The sequence below is a fragment of the Oryctolagus cuniculus genome, chromosome 1 (assembly GCF_964237555.1).
Source record: "Oryctolagus cuniculus chromosome 1, mOryCun1.1, whole genome shotgun sequence".
Taxonomy (NCBI): Eukaryota; Metazoa; Chordata; class Mammalia; order Lagomorpha; family Leporidae; genus Oryctolagus; species Oryctolagus cuniculus.
This window is the reverse complement of record NC_091432.1, coordinates 197962824-197984676: the sequence shown is the minus strand read 5'-3', so window position 1 is coordinate 197984676 and position 21853 is coordinate 197962824. Positions and strand designations below refer to the sequence as shown.

Sequence of the window (21853 nt, the reverse complement as noted above, 5' to 3'; positions counted from 1 at the left end):
AGTTGTCTTTTCAAGGACACTTTAAACATTATCTTTTTTTTAAGATTTATCTGTTTATTTGAAAGAGTTACAGAGAGAGGAGAGGCAGAGAGAGAGAGAGAGAGAAGGAGAGAGAGAGAGGTCTTCTATCTGCTGGTTCACTCTCTAATTGGCTGCAACAGCTGGAGCTGTGCCGATCAGGAGCCAGGAGCTTCCTCTGGGTCTTCCCAGGTGGGTGCAGGGACCCAAGGACTTGAATCATCTTCTACTGCTTTTCCAGGCCATAGCAGAGAGCTGGATCAGAAGTGGAGCAGCCAGGACTAGAACCGGTGCCCATATGGGATGCTGGCGCTGCAGGCAGAGGATTAGTCTACTGAGCCAGGGCACCGGCCCCTTTATTTTCTTTAAAAACATTTTTTTTTCCAGAGGCAGAGAGTCATAGAAATAGAGAGTTCCTGCCCACTGGCCCGCCCCCCAAATGCCTACAACACCTCCTTGCTGAGCCAGAAGACGGGAATTAGGAGCCCAATCGCGGTCTCCCACAGGGGTGGCAGGGACCCAACCCTGAGCCGTGACCTTCACTTCCCAGGGTCTGTATTAGCAGGAATCTGGAATCGGGAGCTAGAGGCGAGCTCTGAGCTCAGCCTCAGATATAGGAAGCAGACATCCGGACTGGTGTCCTCACAGCCAGGGCAAACACCCAGCCCAAGGACACATGGCAACCTTGAGCACAACAGCTCTTACTTTTGATGAAGTCCATTTATCTTTCTTTTTCTCTTGTTGCCTGTGCTGTGAGTGTCCTATCCATGAAATTGTTTCTAATTCCAATGTCATGAATTTTTCCCTCAATTTTTTGCCCAAGGTTTGATATGTTCAGCTCTTAAGCTTAGGTGTTTGATCCATTTTGAGTATAAATTTGCCAGTTTGCACTCACCTTTTCAAACAACAAACGTTCAGTTTTATTGATTTTTTTTTCTATCTAGTCTTTACTGTTCCCTTCCTTGTGCTTGCTGCAGGTTTGCTTTGCCCTTATTTTTCTTACTTTTCGAGATCTTTCTTTTCTTCCCTCCCTCCCTCCCTCCCTTCCTCCCTCTTTCTTTTTTAAGATGTAGCCATTTACAGCTATAAATTTCTTACTGCTTTTATTGCATCCCATAGGTTTCTGTGTGTTGCTTTGGCATTTTCAGTCATCTCTTAAGTATTTTCTAATTCTCCTTATGAGTTTTGCCTTTGACCAATTGGTTATTTAGGAGTATTTGGTTTAATTTCCCACATACTGGTAAATTTCCCAAATTTCTTTTTTATAGTGGTTTCTAATTCCATTACATTGTGATCAGAGAACATACTTTCCATGATTTAAGTCCTTTTAAGTTTACTGATATGTGTTTTAGAACTTAATATTTGGTCTAGCTTGGAGAGTGTTCCATGTGTACTTGAATTATTGGATGGAGTGCTCCATACATGTCTGCTAGGTGTAGTTGAGAGAGTGTTGTCCAAGTAGTTGGTTTCATTGTTTGGCTTCTGCCTGTTCTTCCATTATTGAAAGTGGAATATTGAAATCTCAAATTATTATTGCCAAGTTTTCTATTTCTTCTTGCAGTTTGTCAATTTTTGCTTCGTGTATTTTGGGGCTCAGTTGTTAGAGGCATATATATTTGTTATAGCTTCTTAACGGGTTGACTCTTATTATAAATTTCATTCTTCATCTCTTGTAATAATTTTTGTCTTCTGATATTCATATAACCACTCAATAGTTTTCTTTTGCTTGTTGTTTACAGAGTATATCTTTTTCTGTCCTTTTACATTTTAGTACATTTATGTCTTTGAATCCAAAGTATATCTAGAAAGCATATAGTTAGATAATTTATTTTTAAATACATTTTTAAAGATTTATTTATTTTATTTGAAAGTCAGAGTTACACACAGAGAAGGAGAGGCAGAGAGAAAGAGCTCTTCCATCCTCTGGTTCACTCCCCAAATGGCCGCAAAGGCTGGAGCTGCACCCATCCGAAGCCAGGAGCCGGGAGCTTCTTCTGAGTCTCCCACATGGCTTCAGGGGCCCAAGGACTTGGGCCATCTTCCACTGCTTTCCCAGGCCACAGCAGAGAGCTGGATTGGAAGTGGAGCAGCCGGGACTCAAACTAGTGCCCATATGGGATGCTGGCACTGCAGGTGGCGGCTTTATCTGCTATGCCACAATGCCGGTCCCGCTTCCATTTTTTTTTTTTTTTAAGATTTTATTTCTTTCTTTATTTGAGAGGTAGAGTTACAGACATAGAGAGGGAGAGACAGAGAAAAAAATTCTTCCATCTGCTGGTTCACTCTCCAAATGGCTGCAACACCCGGAGCTAAGCCGATCCAGAGCCAGAAGCCATGAGCTTCTTCCAGATCTCCACTGCAAGTGCAGGGGCCCAAGCACTTGAGCCATCTTCCACTGCTTTCCCAGGCCATAGCAGAGAGCTGGTTTGGAAGAGGAGCAGCTGGGACACGAACTGGCACCCATATGGGATGCTGGCACCGCAGGTGGAGGCTTAGCCTCCCACGGCCACAGTGCCGATCCTTTGAAAATCCATTTCCTAATCTCTGTCTTTTAATTGGAAAGATGAATCCATTTGTATCTAATGTAATCACCAACAAGTAGGATTTATGTCTATAATTTCCTGTTCATTTTTAATATATCTGGTTTGCTTGTTTTTCGGTTGCTCCATTACTGCCTTCTTTTTTGTTAAATATTTCTGGCTTGAGATTTTAATTACCTTGTCAGAGAGGAAGAGAGTGCTCCCATCCGCTGATTTGCTCCTCAAATGCCCACAAGAGCTGGGGCTGGACCAGGCTGAAGCTGAGGGCTGGAGACTCAATTCAGTTGCCCCATATGGGTGCCTTGGACCCAACCACTTGAGCCATCACCTGCTACTTCCCAGGGTGCACAAGGGCAGGGAGTGAATCAGGAGCACAGCCGAGGCTCAGGCCTGAACACTCCAGTGTAGAATGTTGGCACCCGAAGCAGCTTTTTAACCACTGGGCCACGTGTTCATCCAGCTTTTACTATATTTTTTGAGCTTTTTCTTTTTTAGATGTTGCTCTGAAGATTACAATTATCTTCATTTATGTTAACATTTTGAATTTATCCTAATAAATCTGATCTTTATCATAACTTCCTCCTAATAACGTTTAATTCATAACAAGCTATTTTGAACCAATATCAACTTATTTCAATAGTAAGTAAAAAAGTTAAATTCTACTCCCAGGACTGGCACTGTGGCGTAGTGGGTTAAGCTGCTGCCTGTAGTGCTGGCATGCCATATGGGTGCCAGTTCAAGTTCCACTTCTTCTTCTTCTTTTTTTTTTTTTAAAGATTTATTTATTTATTTATTTGAAAGTCCGAGTTACACAGAGAGAGAAGGAGAAGCGGGGTGGGGGTGAGGAGAGAGAGAGAGGTTTTCCAATCTGCTGGTTCACTCCCTAAATGGCAGCAATGACAGGAACTGTGCCGATCCGAAGCCAGAAACCAGGAGCTTCTTCTGAGTCTCCCATGTGGGTTCAGGGGCCCAAGGACTTGGGCCGTCTTCCACTGCTTTCCCAGGCCGTAGCAGAGAGCTGGATCAGAAGTGGAGCAGCTGGGACTTGAACTGGCACCCATATGGGATGTTGGCACTGCAAGTGGCGCTTTATCCGCTACACCACAACGCCGGCCCCCTGCTCCACTTCTGATCCAGCTCTCTGCTATGGCCTGGGAAAGCAGTGGAAGATGGTCCAAGCGCTTGGGCCCCTGCACTCATGTGAGAGACCCGGAAGAAGCTCCTGGCTCGTGGCTTCAGATCAACTCAGCTCCGACCATTGCAGCCATTTAGGGAGTGAACCATCAGATTGGAAGATCTCTCTCTCTCTGTCTCTTTCTGTCTCTCTCTCTATTACTCTGTCTTTCAGATAAATAAAATAAATCTTAGAAAAAAAATCTATCACTACATGATTCCATTTTCTTCACCCTTCTTTGTACTGTTTTGAGCAGATTACATCTTTATACATTGTGTGCCTATTAACACAGATTTATAAGTATTGCTTTATATATATATATGTCTTTTATAATTTTTTTATTTTTTTTATTTTTTGACAGGCAGAGTGGACAGTGAGAGAGAGAGAGAGACAGAGGGAAAGGTCTTCCTTTGCCGTTGGTTCACCTTCCAATGGCCACTGCGGCTGGCGTGCTGCGGCCGGCACATCACGCTGATCCGAAGCCAGGAGCCTGGTCTCCCATGCGGGTGCAGGGCCCAAGGACTTGGGCCATCCTCCACTGCCTTCCTGGGCCACAGCAGAGAGCTGGCCTGGAAGAGGAGCAACCGGGACAGAATCTGGCGCCCCGACCGGGACTAGAACCCGGTGTGCTGGCGCCGCAAGGCGGAGGATTAACCTAGTGAGCCGCGGCGCTGTCTATCTTTTATAATTTTTTTAAAAAGATTTTATTTACTTGAGAGGTAGAGTTACAGACAGAGAGAAAGATCTTCCATCTGCTGGTTCATTCTCCATGAGTGGCTGGAGCTATGCCTATCCGAAGCCAGGAGCCAGGAGCTTCTCCGGGGTCTCCCGTGTGGGTGCAGGGACCCAAGCACTTGGCCGTCCTCCACTGCTTTCCCAGGTGCACTAGCAGGGGGCTGGCTGGGAAGCACAGCAGCCAGGGCCGGAACTCTAGGAAGCTGGCAGTGTAGGCGGCAGCCTCACCCGCTGTGCCATAATGCAAACCTGACTCTTTTCATTTTTTTTTTTTTTAATCTGAAAAGCAGATTTACAGAGAGAGAGAGAGAGAGAGAGAGAGATCTTCCATCAGCTGGTTCACCTTCAGAATGGCTACAATGGCTGGAGCTGGGCCAGACCGAAGTCAGGAACCGGGAGCTTCCTCTAGGTCTCCCATGTGGGTGGCAGGGGCCCAGGGACTTGGGCCATCCTCCTCTGCTTTCTCAATTAGCAGGGAGCTGGATTGGAAGTGGAACAGCCAGGACACGAACTGGTGTCCATAGGGAATGCTGGCGTGGTAGGCAGTGGCTTTATGCACTACACCAAAATGCTGGCCCCTCCTTAATTTTTGATAAATAGTTTTGCTGGGTACAGAATTTTGCCCCAACACTGTGTGTGTGTGTGTGTGTGTGTATAGGGTTACACAACATTAAAGGACCAGAAATCCCGTGTGGCCTCTAAGTAGGGTAAAGTTCAAATTACAGGAGAACCGCAGAGCCGGCCTCAGGGCTTTGCCATTGCAGTGCCCTGTGCCTCAGCTAGCCTGGCTTCCGGGATCTCACAGTCCTATTCTGTGTGTGCTCAGTGAAGATGTAGCAAATTCCCAGGTCCTGGGTGTCCACAGAGGCCAGAGGGAACTGTCTGGCTCAGCAGGCTAGGCTCCCAAAACTCGAGTGTACAGCAAGGTAAAGAATTTAGCCCCAAGTGAAGACAGTGACCAACCTAGGAGCCCCAAAGCAGGAGAGCATGAAATAAGCCAAGCAGGGTTGCGATGTGCCTGCCTAGGCCAGGGCGCTAGCAGACACTCGTGTAAGCAAGGCTTCTTGGTTTCTGCACTTAGGGAAGAGGCTCCTGTACAATGTTCCTCAGGTGAAAGGATGAGGAACCATTTGCAAGTGTCCCAGGAAAGAAGGCAAGCAAGCAAGGTAGTTGTGAAAGCCTTATCTGTGGGGGGCCCGGGCCCAGGGAAGGGCAGTGCCATTCTTGTGGCTCTGAGGCCACTGAGATCTGGGGGGCATGGCGGTCCTGACCCTGGTCCTGCAGAAGACATGGACTTCATGGTTGGAACAAGTCGGGTCCAGGCGGAAGTCCAGGCCCAGAGCCTGCAATTACAAGGCTCTTTCCTCCTAGATGCGGGGAAAAGGCCATTGTGTAGCCATCACTCGGGCCTCTCAGAGGGCCAGGATCCTCAGTGGGGACAGGCAGTGGGGCCAGACATTCCCCCGAACTGCGTGATTCAAAGATCAGCAACTGTGTTCAGTGCCTCCCTGGGAGCCTGTGTCCCCAGCCAGGCCTTTCCAGCCAGCGTGGGCCAAGGATGTCGGGCACCTCTGCCCCATCTCTGCACTGTCCAGATTTGGTCTCGGGGATGTACCCCTTCAGGTTAGCCAGAAAGCCTTCCTCTGTCTCCTCCCAGGAGGAAGATTTCTCTGACGCCAAGAAAATCTGTCTGTTAGTTCTAATGTTCACACACATTCTGAAGAGGATGGTTTGTTTCTCATGACCAGGAATATTTTTTTCTTCCCAAGTAGATGTTTCTTCTGACGGGTGGGTGCTATCTTCTGTCTTTGCTGTTTGGGTTTTACATTTTGGAGACCCCAGGAACCTGGGCTTACAGGAAGGAGGGAAAAGTCTGGGCTTCTTAAAGATGACCAGGGCCCTGGAGGGAGGCTGACACTGGCGCTGCCCAACCGCCCCACCCCACGTCCATCACTCCTGCTCAGGAACCATAGTTTTAAAATATTTTATTTTTTCCATAATACTGTCATTACAAAAAAATACAAAAAAACTACTATAAAAACATTCAGGGGCTTGTCAAAGTGAGAAAACCTAGAGACCCCACCCCAGGACCTGGCTGAAGCAGCCCCCGCCCCCCGCTCCTTCACTGTTTGACCCTTACACACGGTGGGAGTGGGGTGGGGTCACATAGACATCCGAGGGCTGGAGATTCCCCACACAGCCTCCAAGAAGGGGAAGAAATAAGCAGCTTCACATATCACAAAAGTGGGATTTGCAAGTTTGGGGTGGCTAGACCCTGAGTTCAGAGGTGTGGGGAGAAACCTGTGACCCTGAATCTCTTGCGGGAGGGGAGGGGAGCTGCCACTTGAACTCAGAGCCCTTTTCCTTCCCATGGAGGCTGGGAGATGGGCCTCGCCCCTGCCTCTCGCCTTAGTGCCTCGGCACCCCCGCCAGCACTCCTGCGAGCACCGAGCACCGGGGAGGACGGCGCTCTGGCTCTCTCGGCTGTAGGTAGCGCAGCTGTCAGGGAGGCGCTGAGGGGCGGTTCACCTCCCTGTGTCAAATGAAAAGTGTCTCGTGCTCCGTGGCCCTGGTCACGGGCGGCAGGCCTTGCCTTTCCGCCTCCTCTCCTCTCCGGCTTCCCGGGAGAGGCAGACAGCTCTAGGCGAGTCCTTCTCGTGCGTGAATGTGTGCAAGAACCTCGGACATGGTGACCCTGGGGGCGTGGGAAGGCAGTGTCCTTCCTGTCTTCCTCCTCCTCTCCCACGAGGAAGCCAAGGGCAAGGAGAGGAAAGGTACTAGCACAGCTGCGGGGAAGGAGGACATGCTATGTACAGGCGTGGACAGGGAATCTATATCTTCAAGTAGCACTCAGGTCACGCTCCAGCCACCGGCGTGGGCGCTGGCTTCAAAGCTCGTGACACAAAAACTGACCCCTGGCCTGGGCTAGCTCCCCACCTCCCTCCCACTTCCCCAAGGCAGCCCAGCTCTGAAAGGGGTCAGGGACAGGAACATATTCCTGGAAACCAGTGGCATTTTTTTGCATTTTAGAAAAAGTTGCCAGTGTCCAGTGGACATGAAACTGGGTGCACACTGGGTGGGTGAGTGGGGGTATTGCTGTGGTAGACCCTGGATTGGTGGGGGCAGAGCCTAGGAACAGGGTAGGTGCTGCTTAAGGATCTGCCGTGTCTGTGGTGTTAATCTGTCTGGGAAGCGAACTTTGAACTCAACAATGAGGTCTCCCCGCTGGGTGGGCACCTTGGGGAAGGGAAGGCCCTCCCCGCGGAGTCTCTTCACGGTGCCAGGCTTGATGACGTCATTGCAGGGCAAAGGGATCACGCGGCCATCGATGGTGGGAATGTTCACGGTGCAGCCACACAGCGCCTGGGGGAAGCAAGGCAGAGAGTGAGGACGGGTCGGGTAGAGGGAGTGGGAAGAGAGGAAAAAGAGCGGGGAGAGAGCGAGCCAGTCGGTGGGAGAGAGGGAATGGCCCTGCCATGCCCTCAACACACACGCACGCACACACACACGCACACACACGCACACACACGTAACCTGACCAGGCCCCACCTCCTTGAGGCTGATCAGGGCGCTGTAGAGCACGTTGGTGCCGTCGCGGCGGAAGTGCGCGTGGGGCTTGTCTTTGAGAACAAAGACGATGTCGGCGGGGATGTTGTCAGGCGTGGCGTCGCCCTCCTTGGGGAAGGTGATCTTGGTGCCCTCCTTCCAGCCGCGCTTGATGACGATGTGCAAGATCTTGTCCTCGGTGCGCACAGTCCGCCCGTCGGGGTTGAGGCGCCGCCGCGTGATCTTCATGCGCTTGGTGGAGCCGTGGTAGATCTCTTCCAGGGACACCCGCAGCTCATGCACCACAGGTGGGTCCTGCACCTTGCGCCGAGGGTACAGTGGTTCTGGGGGTCGCCTCGGACCCCTGCTCAGCCCATTGAAGCCAAAGCGGCCAAAGGCACCAAATGGGTCCTCGTCTTCATCCACATCCATGTCATCTGGGTCAAAGCCACTGAAAGGCCGCGTGGAGCGGCTGCTGGCAAAGAAGATATCGAAGGGGTTGGAGCCACCAAAAAAGGAGGCAAAGGTGGCATGGGGGTCCCCATGAAAGGTGTAGTGAAAGGAGCCACTGGAGCCACCTGATGAGCCACCGCCGGTCTTCAGGCCTGGAGGGGAGGAGAAGTTAGGGGCAGTGTGGCTCATTCTGGCTGCCCCCACCCCTCCCCCTGCCCTCCCCCTCCCAGGCCGTGGCTCTAGAGAAAGAAACAACCGTTAAGTCCAGAGAGGGCCTGGCTGACAGTGAGGAAGTCTCACAGGGTAATTCCCACTGTTAGTTACACACTGACTCATAGTGAAATTCAAAGAAGCGAGTTACCTAACGGGGAGAAGCCAGGGCTAGAGGTCACAGAGCATGTGCCTTCCATCTCTGTTGTGTTCTCTCCATCCTCATGGCCCAAAGATGTGTCACAAAGCCTCGGGGCTGACCTGGTATCACAGCACAGTGACTGCCAGCTCCCAAGTCTTTGCTCACGTCCAAAGGCACAGAGGCAGGAGGCAGGCAGAGAGGATGCGACCACGCGGGGGCTAGGAAGGGACCTTCTGCAGGGAGGCGGGGGTGTGGCCCAGGACGCCCACTGCCCCTCTGCTTTGCTAATGCTGCCTTCCCTGGCTCCTGCCCAAACGGGAAATCAGGAAGGCTTGGAACAGTAGGAAAGAAAGCTCATTCACTTGGAGATGAGGAGCTATGTTTCTAGTACAAATTTTTAAATATTTGTTCCCACACTCTGCTCACAGAGTTGCACAACTCCATGGAGTGTCATTCACACATTGTGCAGACACAGAGCACAATGGGAATGGAGCTCCCTGAAGTTATACAACACCAAGCTGTCTACTGCTCGCCTAATAGCAAGCAGCCACAGTGATGAATGGGCTGGCGCCTTGTAGGTGGTGACCCCAGCTGTCTCTGGAACCAAGTCCTGTCTATGGGGCTCAGATTCTGGGAGGCAGCCTGGGGGTGGTGGGGGTGGTGGGAGGTGTGGGGAGGGGTTCACACTGAGACCGGATCCACACTATGTGGTCTGAGTGTGGGGCCCCGCCTAGGGGAAGGCTTCCTTCCCTTCGAGGCCGGTGTTTTCCGATAATTTCAATTGGCCTTGGAAGCCGGAGCCTAAATTAGCCTCTTACTTCCTGGGACCGCAGGACAGATTTGGATTTCATTAGAGAGGCCAAAGGACTTGCGGCAGCTGCCTCTTCACCCCTCCCCCAAGACATGGGGTCTGTTCTTTCCTCCTATTGAGGGACTGCTTATCAAGCAAGCGGCTTGGCAGAGCTTGGAGAAAGAAGAGGGAGGGCGGTTGAACTGATGACGACAGGAGGGGGTAATTCTCACCGCAGGGATTCCTGCTCTACCTCCACCACCCTCTTTTCAAGCTGGGAACAACTTGTCCCCAGCCAGAGCTGCACACACAGTCTGTGTGCACAACTGTTCCGGCTGGCTCTTGGGAGGGGGCAGGGAGGACAGGAATATAGCCAGCATCTCCAAGGCCGCTTCTCCTTCTGCAGGGCCCCCGCTGTCTCCTCGGGGGCCCTCCTGGGGTAGGGGTCAGCGTCTGGCCCTGAGGGCTGGGGTGGTCATGCGGGAGGGGTGACGTTTTGGGGGCCGCTCGCCCAATTCCCGCCTTCTTCCTAAACAAAGGTGAGGCATGGAGAGGACTGAGAGGTCACGTGGCGGCTCGGCGTCTGCACTGCTCCCCGCCTCCCCACCGCTGCCACTGCCAACCCTCCACCCAGGGAGAAAAATGTCTTAGCTGGGAGAGTACTGGGGATTCCAGCCAGCGCCTGGTGGCTCTGGGAACTGGCAGGGCTAGGAGGTGAGCAGGAGAACTCTGAAGGTGCTGGCAGCACAGAGAGTAAGGGGGTTTGGGAGGTGGGGGTGCACAGACGATAGGAGCAGACAGGCGTGGGACAAGAAGCAGGGGCAGGAGAGAATCTTTTCAGCCCCTGCTTTGTATGGGGTTCAGCGCATCTCATTGACCCATTTCATCCTGTGCGGTAAAGGTGATGCCTTCGGGGAAGAGGGACAGTTCCTCCCAGGAAGCAGAGTCCTCAGCTGTGACAATGTCTCTTAATATAGCCTGACAGGTGCCTGTGGCTGGGGGTGGCAGGCCGCCCTGAGGGGCAGGCCCAGAATTAGCAGCTACATCATGCCCGTGGGATGTGCTGGGAGGGGCCACCCTCTCCGAGGCTTTATTTGGGCCTTTCCTGCCACCCGCCCTGCACCCAGGCACCCAGGGGAGGGGTACAGTGCCAGTAACAGTTCCCCTTCCACCTCTGGATCCTTGCCACTTCCTCCTCAGTTGGGTTCCACTGGCCTGAGAGCAGGGAGGCGGGAGCAAGGGCGCGAGCAGTACCCAGTACCGCACAGAGCTCGGTGCTTCGGCCCCGGGCTGCCCAAGGGACAGACTTTTATGCTGATGAACGTAAATGATCTGTCTGTCCTCTCAGTCACACACTCCACCTCCCCAGCCTTCCCCTGCAGCCAATGGAGCAGCAGGGACCGCAGGCAGGACTAATAAGGCTGAGAAGGAAAGGGGGGAGGGCGGAGGACTCTGGCTGGAGAGTCAGACCTCTCTAAGGCCTGGCCTTGAGGAGGGAGAGGGGCGGGGCGGGGAGAGACAGGGAGCACCGGGTGGTGGGTGCCCTCCTCTCTCCGAGGGGGTGGGTTTCACTGCTGGGAGCCCTTGCCTCCCTCGGCCCCGCCTCCACCTCCAGGCTCCGCTGTGAGAAGCGGCTCGTCCAGGGGCCGCCCTCTTACCTTCCTCCCCATACTGGTCGTACAGGCTCCGTTTCTTCGGGTCACTCAGAACATCATAGGCCTCTGCAATCTCCTTAAATTTCTCCTCCGCGTTGGGTTCTTTGTTCTTGTCTGGGTGGTACTTCAAGGCCATCTTCCGGTAGGCTTTCTTGATCTCATCCTCGTTGGCCCCCGACGGGATCCCGAGAATCTTGTAGTAGTCTTTTCCCATCACAGCCACTGGACCGGCACTGGGCTCCTTGTTTCTGAAAGAAAGCCAGGGCCAATGCTCGAAGCCGCTCTCCCTCCTGCCCTAGCCCTGCGCCTGCTGGTCCTACAGTCCTCACTGTGTGACCTTCAGCAGGTCACGCCTTCCCGCGCCTCAGTCTCCCCATTTGTAAAACGAAAGGTGTGGCTAGAGGGGCTCTTCCAGCTCTGACATTCCAGGAGTCCACGGCTCCCTCCTCAGTTCCCGCGCTTGCCCAGCAGGAAGCTGAAGGTTGTCGCCCACTTCTTGGGGTTGAGGCCCTGGTCCTTGGGCCAGACCGAGGACCCCGGGAGGCCCTGCTGGGCGACGTGGCACCATGGACTGGCAGGCCCACACACAGGGGCTGTCGAAGGTCAGTGCCCAGGGTGAGGTCACCTGGGCATCGTGGGCTCCTACGCCACACCTCAGGCGTGGTGCCCAGGCTGAGCACAGCTGGGGCAGTGGCCCAGGGCTAGGGACAGGCCTGGGTCCCAGCCAGCCAGGCTGAGTCAGGGTATGGGGATCTGGAGTCTCTCTGCCACTGGAGACCCCACGTCTCCCTGCACACCCCCCCCCCCCCAGACTGTGCGAAGCCTCACCTGTGACTCAGATCAGAGGTGACTCACAGCTTTGGAAATTCATGTTTCCAACTCCCTTGTTAGCAGGGGGTGACAGTGTCCTTCCCCCAGCCAAGGCAACAGTTGCCTTTACTCATTTCCTAGTGTCTACACACAAAACTGTGTCCTGTGAAGACCTGCCGGTGGTGTTAGTGAGCCAAAGCATCCCGGGGAGCGGCCTTTTACACCCAGCCGCTAGAAGACACGCGGCCACTAATTACCGCGTTCCTAAAGCCCTCCCGACAAGTCCTTCCCTTCACCTGCCCTTTCGGTTTAGGATCTGGCCCAGCGCCAGCCCCTCGGTCTCATAGCCCCGTCTAAGCCGGGCACAGGGGCATTGTTACAAGGGAGAAACGTGGGGCTCTAATTCTTCCACTCTCATCTGCCTCCATCCGTGTCCAGGGTGGACAGGAAGGGAAGGGGGCTTTCCTGTGGCCAGGGAAATTTGGGGGGATGGCCGGAAACCACGCTCCAGCCTCTGGGAGACTTGACCCATCGCTGCCAGAGCTGGGAGAAGCAGAGTCTTTCTAGCAATGACCTGGGCTGGCAGCCACCGCGGAGCCCTGCTTTCCTGGGGCTGACTGCCCCTCAGCAGGCAGCAAGGTGCACAGGAGGTTCCGGCAGGAATGAGGGCAGGCTCAAGGCCCAGGCAGGCAAAGACAATGGCCCTGACTCCTACCCCCACATGGCGGGGTTGACTCACGGCTCTGGAGTCACCTCACGCTGACGAAGACAAGGCTCTACAAAGGCGGGTCCTCCCCCAGAGCCCCCCACTAGCCTGTCATGCCTGTGGGGGAGACGGGGGCTGGGGGAGGCAGAGAAGAAAGAGCATCTGGGGGAGGGCGGCCATTTTCGGAAGAGGCAGCAAAAGCCGCGAGAGGGGGAGGAGGGGGGGTCTCCCATCTCCGCCTCTGCCCACACGTCCCTCTGCGGCTGGGAAAGAACCCTAGCACCCCAAGAAGCTGCCCTCGGAGCCGGGCAGTGGCTGCTAGGCAGAGGGCAAGCGGCACGGCTCGCCGATAGATCCTCACACCCCTACGGCTGTCCCCATGTTACCTCTTCACCCTCGTCACCCGGCCGCCTTCCTCCCTGGCCCCGGCCCCGGCCCCCACCTGCCAGCTCTTCCAGACCCGTAAATCCCTTGCCTCGGCAGACTTGGGGCACTGGTTCGGGACCTGCCTCCTCCCCCTCTCCTCCCGCCCGCCCTCCCCCTCCCCACACGCGGCACACGTGTTGGAATGACAAAGGAGCCCCATGGCATGGCCCTGCCTGCGATGGAGAAGAGTGAGGAGGGTGTTCACCTAGGGCAGGAATGAAAGCACAGGCGCTGTGGCGGCACAGGGAGGGGAGGCAGCTGACACGGAAAATGAGGTGGGGGGCCGAGATGAGAGATGACAAATGGAAATCACTGAACTGATGGGGTCGAGCCCCCTCGATGAAAATGGTGGAAGAGGCGGGTGTGGCAAGCGGGCTCCCGGAAGGTCTGAGCTAGACTATGACAAGGGGGCCGGCACTCACAGGGGCTTCTTGCAAGTCGGTCACCAGGATGCCATGCGGATGGGATGGAGATGGAGAGGGAGGCCGACGCGGAGAACTGGACTTGGCATGGGTGTGCGTGCCCTTCTCCCAAGGGACTTACCGAAACTTCACAAACCCATTCAGCGTCCACGCTCGAAGTTTTAAGGGCTCCAGCTGAATTTTAAACATCAAGCTGGCTAAGAAGTCTTCTCCCCAGAAGTGTGGGAAGCTCCGGAAAGCGCCTCGGGCCTGCAGTGGGGGTGCTGCTGGGGGTGGGCAGGAGAGCACGGTGCGCTTAAACATGCCCAACCAAGCCCCTCACCTCTGATCGCTCCAAGGAGCCCGCTGGCACCGCGGCTGCTCTGGAAGCGCCTCCTCAGAGTCCCAGAGGCACTGGCCCAGCAAGGCCCGTCTGCTGCAGCAGGAGCCCGACCTGATCCCCAGGTGCGGCGAGGGCAGGGACAGGGTCCGGCGGCCACCTGCTCTCAGGTGCGGCAGCGTGAGAGCGAGACTGGCAGCGCCAGCGTGTGCTTGCAGAGGGGCAGCGTGTGTACCTGTGGCAGGTGTGAGTGTCTGTGAGGGCCTGAGAGCCAGTGAGCTCCTCTCGCCTCTCTGGGGAGGAGGACCCGAGCCCAATCCCCAAGAAGTCAATCCTCAATGAAGTCACTGACGGGGAGTCTCCTCCCTCGCAGAGGGGCGGGGAGCGGCGGGGCGGAGCCCAGCTCGGCCCGGACAAAAGGCGCGGCCAGGAGGCGAGGGGAGGGGGCTCGGGCGGGGGAGGGCGGGCGGTGATGTCACCGGCACTGGCTGGCGGGCCTGCTCAGAACCGCCTCCGCGCCGCGGAGCCCGGTCCCCCCCGACCCTCCCCGACCCGACCCTCTCCTCCCGTGCCTCGGCTCAGAAGCCGACGGCCCCCTAGGAGTGCCAAGCCCGGGTCGCGGACCCCGAGTCCGCCTTGCAGACCCCGAGTCCCTGCACCCCCATGGCAGAAGAGCCGATGGGCCTTCGGTGTCCCAATCCCGTCCCCCCACCCCGACACCAGGACCCCTGGCTTCGCGACGCCCGTTCCCGGGACTCCCGAGTCGGGGTTCGGTGCCCTCACCAATGAGGAGCTGCGGACGCCGCCGCGGTCCGTCAGACAGCTGCTGCCCCCTACCCCGGCTCCGGCTCCGCTGCCTCCACTCGGGACAGGAGTCGCCTGCCCGCCGGCCGCCGACAGCGGCACCGGGAGCCCGCCCCCACGGCTCCGCCTCCACGCCGCCCATTGCGCCGTCTGCCTGTCACTCAGTTCTACCTCTGCTGTGATTGGGCAGCTTTCAACGTGCGGCTCGGTGATAGCCACCCATTCTCCGCCCCTGTCACCCGGCCACACGCGCACACATTCCGGGCAGTGATTGGTGTGGGTGTGATTGGTGCTCACTGGAATCAATCAACCACACCTCTTCGCCGTTTCCTCCTGTCATTGGTGAAAGAGACAGAGGGCGGCCACTGCACGCGCCCTTTGATTTTATTGGTTCTTCTGTGGGACTCAGACCCGAGCCGGGGGCAAATGTATTAGTCCAATCTGCAGTTTGAGAAGGTGGGACGTACTGGCCGCCGCTCGAATCCCGGGAGAACCTTCTGGAACCCGTGCAACGTCAAAGGCAGCCTTAAAGGAAAACCGCGCCCACCAGTTGGCCTTCACACCGGGCATTCTTGGTTTCTTTACATTTCAGAGGCTGGGGGGTGGGGGGGTGGAGAGCGAGAATAGGGCACTCTGGGAGATGTAGTTCCTGGCCCAGGCCAAAAGGTCACCCCTCCTGACCTGTCTTCTACCGAACCGTGAACCTCTGTCGGCTCGGCCTGGTTCAGCTTTACCCACCCCCCACCCCCCTTGGCCTGGCGTTGACCTGACATGACCTACCGGAACCTCCAGACAGGCCGCGATGGCGTCTGGGTGCCCTTCTGCTGGCTGCCTTGGCAGTGACCTGGCAGCCCTGGCCAGGCCTGGCGCCTGCATGACTGCTGTTGGAGCATGAGACCCTCACAGCAGAGCCCTCAGCAGTCCCCACAGGCCGCGTGGCATTCCCTTAGAGCCTCCCCTCCTGCTTGCCCCCAGGCCCCGCGCGTTCCCGCCTTTCACTCACCTCTCTTCTTGCCCCCACGATCCATCCCCTGCCTGCACCTGCTCTTAATCCTTTCCCTGCACCTGTGAGTCCCCCACCCTTCGGGCTCCCCCTTTATCCGTTCACCCGAGCCCCCCATGATCCCCCTTCTGCACCCCCTCGGCATCTCTCATCTTGTCTCGGGGGCCCCCCACCCCCACCGCCACCCCATCAGATCATTCAGCCCCAGTGTCCCCGATGCCTGTTCGGAGCCGGCGGGGCTGCGGAGGCGGTCGCCAGCGGAAGCCGCCGCTCCAGCAGACGCGGAGCCTGGCGCCCACGTTACTGTCTCCCAGGCCCATCTGTGCTCCAGGGAGTGGGGGCGGAGAGGGGGTAATCTGGGGGTGAAGAGGGGGAGGGAGTTCTTGGGGGAAGTTGGTGACAAAGGAAGGGCCTGGGGAAAGCTCTGACGGCTTTCTCTGCCGGTTCTCGGAGGCAGGGTTTGGACACCCACGAGGTCTTGCAAAGTGGATGGAGCAGGAGAGGGAGCTTGGGGTCGGCAGGCGGCAGAGCAGAGCAGGAGAGGGGGCCAGGGGTGCTGGGGTCGGTGGGCATCTTCTCACTCCCTGCTCTCTTCCAGTGCTCACAGGCCCGGTGTAAAGGGGGATGAAGTGTGGAGGAGGAAAGGGGTGAGGGTGGGGGCTGGGAGGGTGGGGGAGGGGTGATGAGGATGGGGCGTGGGCAGTGTGGGAGTGGGGCTGATGGGGAGGGGGATAGGGTGGGAGGAGAGGAGGGCAGAGGAAGTGAGGGGCTGAGGTGGGAAGGGATGGAGGGGCTGAGGAATAGAAGATGGAGCCAGAAGGCCGGGACAGGGACGGGGTGGAGGGGCAGGAGGGAGGGAGGGTGAGGGGCCTGGGCCTGGGGGCTTTCGCTGCCCCGCCCCCCGGATCTCGGGAGGCCAGGCTGTAGGTGGCTGAGCACCTTCCTATTCCAGTTCTGTCTCCGTTGCCTCCTCCAGCCTCGTCTGAGCCAACACGGGGGCAGAGTTTAGTCAGCAGCCCTCACCTGGCCCCGCTAGTGCTGAAGTGTAGGTTTGGGCCTTCCCAGTGTGGGGCTGCGCCTGCAGGCAGGGGTGGTACTGGCTGTGCTGCCTGCCTCTGTCCCGCTGCCCTGGGCATCCGGGGCGTGAGTGAGTGAGTGTGTGTGTGAGTGTGTGTGTGTGTTAGAGCTGGGCTGTGGGGGAAGCCGGGTGCACTGTAACTGTGGCCCTGGAGTCAGGCCGTCTCCTGGGAGGCTCCTTGGCACATGCACCTTGTAAATGGGGACGAGCCGCAGCACTGCTTCCTGGTTGCTGTGTGAGTGAGTTGAGGTTGACGCACGTCACGCATGCAGTTCTGAGTGTGGCTTGTAGTGAGCGCTCGGCCACAGGAACCACCGCCCTGGCCCTTCCCAGATGTCTGCGTCTGCAAGTGCGTCTGTGCTGTGGAGCCTGGGCGATGTTTGCCCTGGTGTATTGGTGCCGGGATTTGTGAGTGGGAGCCTAGCTGCATAGTTATTTTTGTGCGCTCCATTCTGTGTTATTTGCATTTATATGTGATTTGGTGGCAGGAATGCATATGACCAGATGACCAGGGGCATGTGTCCGCGTGGTGAAGAGTGGCTGCAGTGAGGGGCTGTGGACACGCTGACACTGTGTCTGCTCACATCTGTGATCATGTCAGCTCCAAACACCCTCGCTCCCTCGCTCCCTCCCTCCCATGGAGACGTCACAGCTCTAGGTGTCCCTCATTTCCTCACCCCGAGGGAACCGGAACCTGTGGGCCGAGGCGAGGTGGGTGCCAGTGAGGAGGTGTTTAGACAGGAGCACTTTTCCCTCCCAGACTGTGTATGGGAGGGAGAGCCCCCAATTTTGCACACAGCCGAAGGCTTGAGAGGAAGTGCCCCCAGCCTCTTCTCAGTTCTCTGTCTTGTCACCATGGCAGCAGTTGCTAGGGGCTCCATGGTTGCTAAGAGCTGGGTGTGGGAGGCTGCCAGGCCCTGTTGCCAATAGAAACAGAGAATCCTGGGGGGAGGGAAGACTGCCCCCACAGCTGCCAGCTCGCTGCAAGGACAGGGCTGGCCCTTGGGGCTGTCCTCTCCCCAGACTGTACGGGTGGTGGTGTGTGGTGGCACTGGGCTGGGCTGGGGTTGACAGGAAGCTGGATCTGCCCTGGGACAAAAGGGGTTCCTCCGCCTGCCCCCTTTTCATTTTTAAAGTCCGCAGGCCCCAAGAACTTAGTGATACTTGTCCTCCACCCGTCAGGCATCTCTCCCAGGAAAGATCCCTGCTGGAGTTCTTCAGTGAGCAGGTGCTCCGGGCCTGGTGCTTTCGCCTGGCCCCTTGGATGCAGGCTGACTCCTTCCTGTGGCCGGGCTGTCGCCTCTCCCCTCAGGCACACTGCAGGCTGCCCCGAGCACGGACCGCGGTCCTGTGCTGAATCCCAGCCTTGGCCTCAGCCCGACGCTGTAGCGCTGCAAGGACAGTTCCCCGGGTCCGGCGCCCCAGACATGCCTGAGCTCTAATCTTGATCCCAGATTCAGTTCTTTTTAAAGATTTATTTATTTTATTTATTTGAAATATAGAGTTACAGAGAGAGGTGGAGACACAAAGAGAGGTCTTCCATCTGCTGGTTCACTCCCCAGATGGCCACAACGGCCAGAGCTGTGCCAATCCGAAGCCAGAAGCTTCTTCCGGGTCCCCCACGTGGGTGCAGGGGCCCAAGCACTTGAGCCATCGTCTACTGCTTTCCCAGGCCACAGCAGAGAGCTGGATAGGAAGAGGAGCAGCCGGGACTAGAACTGGCACCCATATGGGATGCCAGCGCTTCAGGCCAGGGCTTTAACCTGCTGTGCCTTGGCGCCAGCTGTCGTCGTCGTCTTCTTCTTCTTCTTCTTCTTCTTCTTCTTCTTCTTCTTCTTCTTCTTTTTAAAGATTTATTTATTTGAGAGTCAGAGTTATAGAGAAAGGGAGAGACAGAGAGGTCTTCTATCTGCTGGTTCACTCCCCAAATGGCTGCAATGGCCAGAGCTGAGCTGATCCTAAGCCAGGAGCTTCCTCCAGGTCTCCTATATGGGTGCAGGGGCCCAAGAACTTGGGACATCCTCTGCTGCTTTCTCAGGCACATTAGCAGAGAGCTGGATTGGAGGTGGAGTAGCCAGGACTTGAACTGGTCCCCATATAGGATGCCAGCACTGCAGGCTGGGGCTTTAACTCGCTGCACCACAGCGCCAGCCCCAACAGGCTCAATTTTAAGTTGATGATTTTTTATGGCCTGTGAATGACATTATAAACATCCAAATGGTCCTGGACAGAAAAAAGGTTCCCCACCTCTGTGAGCACTGGCTGTGTTCTGAACCGCTGCTGATTATTTCTTACATAGCAGTGAGAGAGCAGTGCTATAATGGCCAGCAGAGGGCGCACAACATCAGATTCTGGCGGCAGGCTTCCAAGAACCCTACCTGTGAACTATAGAAACTAAAAGTTCTCCAGTTTTTTGTGCCAAAATATCGTGGGCTCGTGTGGTTCCTTAAAGTTATGGCTCCTCTGGACTCAGTGGCAAGCATACGCATCAGAAAGTGCTCAAGTGTTTACTGGCATCTCAGGTCTCCAGAGGGCTGGATACCTGGTGAGATATCCTACCTCCAACACAACATTTCTGTCACGTTTGCTCATACAGCGTTACTGCCTTCCCTGGTGGCCAGTTATCTGTGTTCCTACAGAGCAGGAAGCTGCTGTCCAATGGTGTCCATGTTTTGTCTTAGCTGTGTTCTTGAGAATGCATCAACTTCATCTGCCACGCTGGCCATCTGTGTCCCTCAAGACTCAGGCCTTCAGGGATTCCTGCCTTGTTCAGCTCCATCACTAAGACTGTGTTCTCTTGGCTGGGTTTCAGTTTGTGGTGCTTGGGTCTCTTTAACTCTTTCCATGTGTGCAGGTGTGCACAAAGGAGCCAGCCTGAGGCCGGCATTACAGCATAGTGGCACCAGTTTCAGACCTGGCTGCTCCATTTCCTACCCAGCTACCTACTAATGCACCTGGGAAAGCAGCAGAAGATGGCCCGAGTGCTTGGGAGACCTGGAAGAAGCTCCGGGCTCCTGGCTTCAGCCTGGCCCAGCCAGTCATTTTGGTCATTTGGGGGAGTGAACCAGCAAATGGAAGATCTCTCTCTCTCTCTCAATCTGTAATTCTGCCTGTCAAATAAATAAATAAATCTTACAACCAAAAGCATAAAGGAGCCAGCCTGCCTCACTTCTCTGACTCCGAACTTCTATATAACCTGAGACTACACTGATTTGTTTTTGGTAGCCACTTCATAGAGTTCACCCATACCAAGGTACGATCACAACGTTCTTTTCCTTGACTTGCTAACTCACCCCTTGCCTTTTTGTAAGTGTTATGATTCTGAAAGGAGTGGGGTGTGTGTGTGTGTGTGTGTGTGTGTGTGTGTGTGTGTAAAATAAATGAAGTGAACAGTTTGGCAATGCTGAGATTTAGCCTTTGAAATCTCTGCATTTGGTGTTTCCGTAAGGGTGGGACAAATAAAGACTGAACGTTCTCAGCCGCCTTGGCTGTGATTTCAGCACTGTGGACAGAGGCCACCATGCGGTGCCCCCAGCCGTGGGAGGGTGGGAGGTGCTATCTTTGCAGCCTTCAAACGGAGTGGGAATCCTTATTGCTTACTCATTACTGTACAATGTATACAATCCTCTCCTCTTACCAAATTCATTCTGTACTCACTCAAGTACCAGCCCAGGAGGCAGACAGAGCAGAGACTCCCCTCTCCCCAGTTTTTTACAAATTAGGAAACAAGTTCAAGCAAGGTCAGACTTCAAGCAACCCTTGGAAAGGGTCAGGTGGAAGAGAGAACCAAAATTAACTCATATTCGGTGATTTAGCAGCCACTGGCTCCCTTTGGGATATGACTTTTCCCAGGGACAAAGAGGGAGTGCACTTGAGCCAGAGCAGGACTGAGTGGAGTGGGTGGAGGCTTTTGTGAAACCGAGGTGCCAGCCACCTCTGTTAGTAACTGGCAGCTCGTGGGAGGAACAGCACGGGAGGGTCTGAAGGTCCAGCTGGCCCGCGTGGGGGAAACTTGCTCATCAGAGGGTTCAGAGACTCGGCCTTTATGCCTCTTTTTCTGTTCCAATGCTCACCTTCTCTGAGTCTGGGGACAAAAACGGCTGGTGGATCCCCATTGGAAAACTCCAGGACAGCGAGCTATGGGCACCCAGAGTGAGCAGGGTGGTCCATGCAGGTGTTAGAAATCTGACGCAGCTACAGGTCTTTTCCCAGAGGTAGAAAAGGGAGGTGCTAGACCACATAGCAGCGGCTCCCCTGAGGTATTTGAGAGGCTGAGAACATGGGCAATGAACGCGGACTGTGTGGCTCCCCCACTTCTGAGCTGTATGACTGTGCCCTTGAGAAACTTAGTCTCCCTGTTCCTCCTTTTTTTTCATCTGCAATACAAATCTCATAGGGTTGAAGATTAATTACTCTGTGCTAAACACTTGGAACTTCCCAGCACATGGTTAGTGCCCCAAATCATTAATCACTCGTACCTGGCCCCTCTGTGGTTTGGGAGGTAGAGCATCCGCAGCTAATCTGCAGCGTAGATACGTTCCCACTACAGGTCCTGGCTCTGTTCTCACCAAATAGGAGGGATGAATGAGGCTGCCATGGTCCTCCAAATGCTCCTCCAACCCTAGTCTACTGCACTCAAACAATTTGTCAAAATGGCGGTGGTAGTGGTGGGGAGCTCGCAGACCAGGAAGGACCCAGACCAGGAGAAAACAATCACTGGCTTCCCTATTTCATAGCTCATCCAAAGCTCTGGCTCCTCTCCTCACTGCTTCTACCTGCTGCCCCTGCCTCTGGCCATTGCCTGCTGTATCTGTGGCATACACGGAGACCCCTGCATCTCTCAATCTGTGGTGCTCTACCCTCACCTGTCACTTGATTTCTGGGGAGAGCAGGCCCAGAAAGCTCTAAAGAGCCACATGGGGTACACTATGGAGGCCACAGCTGCCCCTAAATTCAGGAACTGGTCGATGGGAAACCACACGGAAAAGGCAAGTCCCCCAAACAGGAAACAGACAAGCGACA

General features: G+C 55.4%; 1 protein-coding gene across 7 annotated transcripts; it reads right to left on the bottom strand.

Annotated features, from left to right (window-relative positions):
* Positions 1-6437: 6437 nt before the first annotated feature.
* Positions 6438-14875, bottom strand: DNAJB5 (DnaJ heat shock protein family (Hsp40) member B5). Of its 7 annotated transcripts, none has more exons than XM_070053749.1 (5): positions 14730-14864; positions 13628-14181; positions 11267-11511; positions 8017-8618; positions 6438-7830 (listed from the first exon to the last, which is right to left on the bottom strand). In XM_070053749.1, the coding sequence occupies exons 3-5, from the start codon at positions 11475-11477 to the stop codon at positions 7597-7599; spliced, it is 1047 nt and encodes a 348-aa protein (XP_069909850.1). In that variant the 5' UTR covers positions 11478-11511; positions 13628-14181; positions 14730-14864; the 3' UTR covers positions 6438-7596. The 7 variants fall into 7 exon arrangements, with proteins under 7 accessions (XP_069909850.1, XP_069909835.1, XP_051700338.1 ...); XM_070053734.1 differs by having other exon boundaries at positions 13749-14181; XM_051844378.2 differs by having other exon boundaries at positions 13950-14181; positions 14730-14861.
* Between the last annotated feature and the right edge of the window lie 6978 nt (positions 14876-21853).

Bases quoted from the DNA above. Each gene is read 5' to 3' on its own strand.
- DNAJB5 (XM_070053734.1), bottom strand. From the start codon at position 13,930: ATGTTTAAGCGCACCGTGCTCTCCTGCCCACCCCCAGCAGCACCCCCA. The intron at 8,619-11,266 runs GTAAGAGGGCGG...CCTCCCCTCCAG, and splicing joins CGACCAGTATGGGGAGGAAG to GCCTGAAGACCGGCGGTGGC. The intron at 7,831-8,016 runs GTGGGGCCTGGT...TGCTTCCCCCAG, and splicing joins CCCTGATCAGCCTCAAGGAG to GCGCTGTGTGGCTGCACCGT.